This window comes from Morchella sextelata (assembly GCF_020137385.1).
Source record: "Morchella sextelata strain SCLS chromosome Unknown scls_3, whole genome shotgun sequence".
Lineage (NCBI taxonomy): Eukaryota > Fungi > Ascomycota > Pezizomycetes > Pezizales > Morchellaceae > Morchella > Morchella sextelata.
Window position 1 is genome coordinate 1,746,297 of NW_025408618.1, and position 8,044 is coordinate 1,754,340.

The following is an 8,044-nucleotide window of genomic DNA, read 5'->3' on the forward strand; positions in this document are numbered from 1 at the left end:
GACTGCCATTGCATTTGCATTTGCATGGGATGGATGGGGGCGCGCGCGCTCTCGGGAATTGATTTTAATTGTATAAGTGTAAACTGAGGGAACGTTGGATCTGCCTCTGTTTTTTCGTTTCGCCCCACCGATCACTCACACTCACACTCACATTCGCTCGCTCGCTCGCTCGCTCGCCCACTCACCCAACCAAGAAAGAACCAAGACTGTCTCTGTTTGAGGTATCCCACGTCATCCTCCCCATTCGCTGCACCTGGTTTCACACCGAGAACAGAACGACCGCCGAACAAGCACCACCCACTGACTGCACCAGCACCCCAAAAAGCAAATAGGGGGCAGGGGGAAGGTGAAGGTGAATAAGAAGGAGCGTTTGGAACGGGGGGGGTGGGGTGTAGCAGGATTTAAAGTTTTTGTTGTTTTTCTTCAAACCCGTTTTCGAACACCCTGGTGGTCTTTTTGGAGGGAAGCTGTGAGCTGCTATTTTCGAGAATCCATCACCGCCGGAGAAAGGAAAGGGGTTTTTTTTTTCTCGATTACTGCATTACTGCGCTTTATTGACAAGCAGCATTACAGCTTTATTACAGCCTTTATTGTGCTCTGCTTGTTGACCATTTATTTTCGTTCTTTCTGTGCTGTTCGTTCCTCAGCCTCACTACAGGAGAGCGAGCGTTGATTCACACCGAAAAGGAAAGGATATCCACCACACCGCACACCGGTACCACCACCGCCGCTACCTCGCAGCCCGACGCACCCGGCCCACCCGCGCGCCATGTCGCCCACGCCCACGCCCACGCCCACGCCCACGCCCACCCTCCGGAGCCTAGCTCTCCCCACGCACACACCCGCCGGCCTCCCCACCACCGACGGCGAATCCGGGCTCCGCATCGCCGGCTTCCTCCCCGCCGCCAGCCCCCTCCGCCGCACAATCCCCTCCTACTACTCCACCGCCGGCTACTCCAACCGCAGCAGCACCGACGACCCCGCCCTCTCCCTCCCCCTCCCCCTCCCCCTCCCCCTCCCCGCCGCCCCTACCACCTCGCACCCCACCACCGCCACACCGCCCACCTACGACGAGACCGTCCAGCTCCCGCCCTCCCGCTTCCGCATCACGCCGCGCGAGGAAGAAGGAAACGAGCAGCTGCCCGCATACACGTGCACGCTGCACAAGGAGGCCCTCTTCGAGCACAAGCCCGAGATGAGCTCGCCGTTTGAGCGCGCGCCGAAGCGCCGCTGGGGCAAGACGTACGCCGTGCTCTACGGCACGCTACTAACGCTGCATAGGCCCCGGAAGGTCCCGTTCTTTGCGTCGGCGGTGAAGAAGGCGCGGGGCAGGGAGGGGCGGCCCGTGGGGCATGTGCCGGGCGAGATGGTGCGCTCGTATACGCTGCAGCTGGCGGAGGTGGGGATTGCGGCGGATTATCGCAAGTGAGTCTTTATTCCCCTGCACTGTATATGGTTGTGTGTGGGTGGTTGTGAAGGAGAGGGAAAAAACATGTGCAAACGATCATTGAGCTATAGCTAACCAACCCAACCCCCCCCCCGCCACAGACGCCACTTCGTGATCCGCATCCGCGCCCAAACCGAGCAGTTCCTGCTGAGCTGCCGCACGCTCGAGGTCTTCCTCGAATGGCTCGAGGCGCTCAGCGCGGCCGTCGACCTCTCGCCCTCACTCGAGGAGCGCTCTCTGCCCCGTTACCAAACGCTCCCACGCCGCCGCCGCCGTCGTCGGGACCAACAAGACGCCTCCTCCTCCTCCTCCTCCCCCACCCCCAACACCACCACCACCACCACCACCACGACCCCCGCCGCCCCCGAGCGCAACGACACGCCCTCCCTACCCCCTCTCCCACCCCCACGCTCCCGCCCCCGCGCCCAGACGCGCCTCCCGCAGCAGCAGCAGACGGACGACGACGTGTCTGCGTCCGGCAAGTGGGCGCCTGCGCAGGCCGTGACGGCGGAGGCGAACATGCGCTATGCGCGGCGGTGCATGGCGGTGCTGGTGGGCGACGCGCCAAGGCAGAGCGACTACGTGATTAAGGACGGGAAGCGGTACAGACTGGTGTATGAGAAGAAGATGCTGGAGCCTGTTGAGGCGGGTGCGGGCGCGGGAGGGGGCGCGGAGGAGGAGGTGGTGCTGCCGCCGGCTTATGAGGGGCTTGTTGTGGCCGCTGTGGGGATGGTAGGGAAGGGGAAGGGTGTGGTTGTGGGGGGGAAGATGATCATGAGGAGGGGTGCGGAGGAGGAGGAGGAGGAGGAGGAGGAGGAGGAGGAGGAGGAGGAGGAGGCGGAGGAGGATGGTGATGAGGAGGAGGACGGGGAGGAGGAGGATTTGAGGCCTGCTATTGTGGTGTAGTGCGTGCGGGTTCTTCTTCTTCGTCCTTTTTGCGTGTTTTTGCATTATCTTTGGCGTTTTTTTTTTTGGGGGGGGGGGAACTTTTTTCTTTTCCCTTTAGCTTTTTTCACTTTTTTTGCATCGGCGATGTGGTTGGTTGGCTGGTTGGCGGGGTATCAAAAATCATTGACGGGACGAAACAACGGCGGGCGGCGCGAGCGGAGCGGACAGGATCGGACATTAGGACTTTCGGAGTTTTTTTTTTTTTTTTTTTTTATTACATCTCTATTTTCTTATTTATTTTTACTTTTACTTCAGCGCTAGGTATTGTCTATTATGCGTGCAAGCCCACCATATACACCCACCTCCTTTCCTATTCATTTCTTTTATTTGCTTCCCCACACTGTACAGGAGGAATCTCGGAGTTTATTTTTTTTTTTTTTATATCATCTTTTTCTTATACATATTGTAGGACGTTTGATCAGTATTGACTACATACATACATACAGGCTAGGGGGTTTCTGATGTTTACTGCATGTTTTTTGGTTCTTATATTACTAGCCAGCTAGCCAGCTAGCTGCTAGATAGAGAAAGAGGGGGAGAGAGCACGCTCATTTATTTTATTTTCCCTTTGTTTCTGACCTCTGTTTTTTTTTTTTATTCATTAGTATTATTCGATAAAAATCTCTGTTGAGCTGTACATACCGGCTACGTACCCCTAGAGTGGATTGGATTGGATATATTATGTACCTTCGCATCTAAGCCTTGATTATTTCGCATCTAACTCAGCCTGCGCGCCTCCACGGGGCTTGTTGAGCGGAATGTATGTATGTATGTATGCACGAGCGAACTATATATCCATCAATCAATCAATCAATTAATCAACCAGTCAATTGCTGGACAGAAAGAATCTATGTCTCAGACGGGTGATGCCCGGTGACTGCGGCGCTCGCCACCTAAATGTGCACTTATCGACATGCCAGAGTGCTTATCCATGACTTGTGTCATACAAAATCACTCGGACAACCATCTGATTAGTAAAAAACAAAAACAATAATGCTTACATACCGCGGGGAGACATCATTTCAATTAAAACTGGTATGGAAAAAAAAGGACGCGCTCGACAACGTAAATGCAAAAGGGATATATGTCTACAAAAATACAAACAATGTAATTTTTCTGTGCATGATAACTTTCATGTACCCAACACCTTACCACACACACACCCACCCACATTCCTAACTACATCACGGCCCCGCCCCCCAAGAGAGAAAAACATATGCTCATGGCTTATAAGCCATCACCGATAGCCACTGCCTTGCCTCCAAAAATGGCCATGATGCCAAACACGCTATAGAAAAGCCCCAGAGGGTATGCCACGAGTAGCCTCATGTCCTTGACCCTCAACACACTTACAAACACGTTACTCGCCGAGTACGTACACCAAGAGATTGTGAGTGCGGTGTGGAAATATCCAATCGGCCCGTTCATCGGGTACAGTACCCCAATGAATGAGGTGAATACGAGTGGCAGTAGGCAATATCCCAACACGGAGGCAGACCGGATGTAGTTTAGCGAGTGTGATGGCGGTGACATAAGGTTAAGAATAAGGTGTAGTGAAATGGATCCAAGCAGGGCGACACCGTAAATATAGCCGAAATGCACCTTGCCGGACTAAATCGGAGCAGCAGAGAAAAGTCAGTAAGCAAGCACGCGGAACGATCGCTCCCATAATATCAATCAAGGCATCACCCACAAGCAACAGGAAAGCTCCAAAGAGCAGACAAAACAGAATTGGCCCAGCGACGTCACTGTCGTCCATCATATGCTGATCGACATTTGACATAGGGTTCAGCACAGCCAAGGTCTGTCGCAAAGAAAAAAATTCCATTAGCCCGAAATTCCCAACCACTCCATCTGTCCGGAGTAAACCCGAGGGGAAGAGAGAGGGGTTTTGGGGGGGGGGGGGGGGGGCATTTGTTACTACACACCTTCATCTTGATGTGTCCAAAATTGACACCTAGCTCCTCCAGTAGCGGTTGCTCGTCCTCGTAGCCTCCGGTACCAAACGCGGCCAACCAGCCAGGTGCTAAGCCTCCCTCTCTCGACGCCCCGCCTCCACTGCTGCCCCCGTACCCGCCACTCACCATGGACCCCATAGACCCCATCTGACCCATGGCGCCCATCCCACCAAATCCATATCCGGGGGGCTGCTGCTGCGGTGGTGATGCTTGGCCAGGAGTTCGTCCTACATCTGCGTAGGAGCTTTGGTAGAATTGAAGATTGCCCGGATTGCCGTATTGTGGCTGCTGCTGCTGCTGCGGCGGAGGCGAGTTGAAGAAGCTGGCCATATCTGGGTTTGCTATGGATGTGAGGGCTGCTGCTGCTTCTGCTTCTGCTGTTTGCTTGGGTTAAGGGGCGACGATGCGAGGGGAATTATGGAACGTGAGATGTTTATGCTCTACCGGTGATATAGCTAGCTGTCTAAGCGGTTGGGGGAGGGGAGTTGGTGGGGTTGGGCACAATGGGTTGTGATGTGTCCTTAGCGTTTGGGGGGGGGAGCCGTTCGTCGGAGTTGACGTTGACGTTGATATTACTTGCGTGTCAAGGTCCCGGCAGTTCTGTGATAGGTGTGCACTTTGAAGTGGAGGGTTGGCCCCGACGTTGTGAGGCTCCGCGGGGATTTTCTTGGCGGTTACAGCCAGCTTGGAAGCACGTAAATTGCAGCTTACGAGGGATCGATTACTATACGGCATTACATATGTACCGTCCTCTGCGCACATACGATCACTTGACGATGCTTGGGATTTACGGCGCCACACTTGGGGGGGGGGGGGAAGAGAAAGCTTAGTTCTGCGGCTTGACATCTTGATTATTGTGCATGGGAAATGACCTTTTCGGCATCTATTGCCGCACTGGTGATTTTTTAGTACTATCAATCATTTCCATCCTCCACCGAGTCATCTTTGGTGTTCTGCCTCCATAATGTATCCATGTGTCAAGATGAATATATATATTCAGGGATAGTCCTACGGAAAGGCAGCACGGCGTATAGGGGCCGGCTTTCTACGCGCTGATATGATCTACTCTTATTCGACGTCATAACCCCGCTATTGAAAATTAGGTGATTGAACATCCTTTTTTGTTTTGCATAAAGTCTTTTGTACATGAACTGTGAGTGAATACCTATCTATGTTCCACCCGCCCTGCTTTTTTCCGCTAGAAATCCGGAAAGTCGTCATAACCATCGCCAAATTATATCCAGGAAAGGGGAAATGAAAAAAGGAAGAGGGGGAAAAAAAACCAAATGAAACGAAAACGTGGAAAAGCGAAAGGAAACATAGGAGAACTTTACGTACAAGGAAAATAAACGAGAAAATAAAAAAAAAACATGCTCCATAAAACAGAACTGCCCCCACCCTAGATGGAAATTGAAAATGTAAAAAAAGAAAGGAAAAAAAGATAGCCACCCATTTTCAATATTATGTCAGATCGACTCAAAACTTTTCTCCTCCGGTGTCAAGTCTTCCCCTTATTTTTCGCTATCCAGCCCATCAAATGCTCGTCTCAGAAAGTTGTTTCTCCGTCTCTGCCAGTCTCTTTTTTGTTTCCGACAGTTCCTTCTGCAACTCCTTGATGTATTCGATTGCGCTCTCCACAGTGCTCGCTTTGCTGGCTTGTGCCGCTGCAGCAGCACTGGCAGTCGCACTGCTGCTATTATCGGACCCATTCCCGCCATTATGCGGCAATAAAGCGGCGATCTCTGCCAAGGCATTGTTGATCCTATTTCGCCTTCCCTGCTCCGCAATCTTGTGACTCGTCCGTTTTGACGTCAAATTTGTCGAAAGCTCTGCAGGGTATGATAGTCCGAGTTGCTTGTGGTTGCCCTCGACGATGTTCTGGTAATTTGACTTCAACAGAAGAGCAGAAGCTTCAGGATTCATTCCTACAATGCCAGAAATGTTAACTCATCATTCTCCCGCCCGCGGGGGGGGGGGGGGGGGGGGGGGGGGGTTCGCAAAAAAGCCGGAAAGTAACAGGATTCGCGGTTAAACTCGAAAATCTGAGGGACTGAGTGTTCGTAAAATTCAGAGTGACCGTAAAGGCCACTCTTAAAAACTTAATCTTAACAATCATAGTCCCTCACTCATCTTGAATTTGACCACGAAATCCGTCGCTTTACCTTGTCTGGACAAAGGAATCCTACCTTGAGGTAACAAGGGCTTTATACTTGGTGAAATTTTCGGTTGTAATGCAGGACTTGAGCAAACGCTCCCGCGCTTCCCGCCACGACCAGTAGGCTTAGACATGCTTTTCCGACTCGATGAACTACCCGGTGTCTGAGCGCTCAACATCGGACTTTGTAATTGTTCTGAAATTTTATTCATATTTGAAGAGCCATTAACAGGGCCAAGAACAGGGGTGGGCTGTCCATCGCTATTCGACGAAGCCCCGGAACTGTTATCGACAGACTCCTTCCTAGCCCACGCAACATTCCGATTCAAAAACTCGGTTGAGTCCATTGATATAGGCGGGATACCCTCCGTCGACAAGCTAGGCTTTTTTTGCAGCTTCATCAACGAAGCCGGGGTTGCCGGCGCCCCCGCAGCCCTGCCGTTCCCCTCATTTGACGGGAGGATCATTGGGGAGCTTAGCGCGCGGGGAGGTGGAGGCATGAGCACATCGGGCAGCGGCTCGGGAGATACCGATTCGTTCGAAGAGGTGTCACGGCTTGAGAACTGGGGAAAATTGATTCCAGTTCCGTTTATATTTGTAGCCTGATGCAACGGCGTCTGGGGATGCATAAGCGCGCCAGCCAGTTCTAAGGTTGCAGCTAATGGTGGCGGTGCCTTCTTCCTCTGTGGCTTCATGCTTGGTGATTCACGCACCACGCGCGATGGATTCCGAGATGTGGTTGACTTTCGGCGCCCAGCATTGACTTTTCTGTTGATATTGGGTGAATCCTTCGGGTCGATGGGGGAGGTTGACTGAGAGTGATGTGACTGGACTATGTGAGGATTTGGCATGTGGCTGCGGTGGGGGTGAGCATCGAGAGCAGGAGAAGTTAGAGGGCTAAAATATTCCGGCATCGTAAATGAAGGCATGTTGTGGATGAAATTTGTGTCTAGAGGCGTAACTGCAGGCGAAACGAGTGGTGTAAATAGCATCTTTTGCGATAGAGAAAAGCTATATTAGTGACCGCCGAGAATTGTGGATAGTTTTGTATTGAAAAATCACCTGTTCGTCCCGCATATTATTGAATCTATCCATCAATATATCGGCCTCCATACTGTGGGTATATGAATGAGGAAGCCCTGTCTGAAGATCGATACTAGATGGTGTAGGTGGTATCATATTATGATGATGCATTTGATGATGCCCATGCTGCTGCTGCTGCTGCTGCTGCTGTGATCGTGATTGACCCATTGGGTTTATATCGTGAAATTGCATCCCCAGCATATCCTCGAGTTGATGATCCTTTCCACTAAAGTCTCCCGTGTCGTGGAAATCAGTATCCATGGCAGTGTGCTGGCTGTGTGAGTCTTCATCTTCATCCCCATCACAATCAACATCATCTCGGCCTGTCGGATCAAATGCCGATGGAGGCATGTCTAGCTGTATCTCATTGAAGTTGAAAAAGTTTGAAAAATCTTCCCCTGGAACGGCTGTAGGATCATGGAGAGCCCATGGAGAAGTAACTTCGGAACTCAT

General features: G+C 52.0%; 3 protein-coding genes across 3 annotated transcripts; 1 reads left to right on the plus strand and 2 right to left on the minus strand.

The window, feature by feature from the left end:
- Positions 1-769: 769 nt before the first annotated feature.
- Positions 770-2,353, plus strand: H6S33_009290 (uncharacterized protein; the record flags this gene model as incomplete). The annotated part of the gene is made up of 2 exons (XM_044840669.1): positions 770-1,425; positions 1,549-2,353. 2 exons carry the CDS (start codon positions 770-772, stop codon positions 2,351-2,353), a joined length of 1,461 nt encoding a protein of 486 aa, XP_044698105.1.
- A 1,269-nt stretch (positions 2,354-3,622) lies between these two features.
- Positions 3,623-4,683, minus strand: H6S33_009291 (uncharacterized protein; the record flags this gene model as incomplete). The annotated part of the gene is made up of 3 exons (XM_044840670.1): positions 3,623-4,006; positions 4,089-4,199; positions 4,324-4,683. 3 exons carry the CDS (start codon positions 4,681-4,683, stop codon positions 3,623-3,625), a joined length of 855 nt encoding a protein of 284 aa, XP_044698106.1.
- Positions 4,684-5,886: 1,203 nt separating this feature from the next.
- Positions 5,887-8,044, minus strand: H6S33_009292 (uncharacterized protein; the record flags this gene model as incomplete). Its single annotated transcript, XM_044840671.1, has 3 exons — positions 5,887-6,278; positions 6,540-7,500; positions 7,571-8,044. The coding sequence occupies 3 exons, from the start codon at positions 8,042-8,044 to the stop codon at positions 5,887-5,889; spliced, it is 1,827 nt and encodes a 608-aa protein (XP_044698107.1).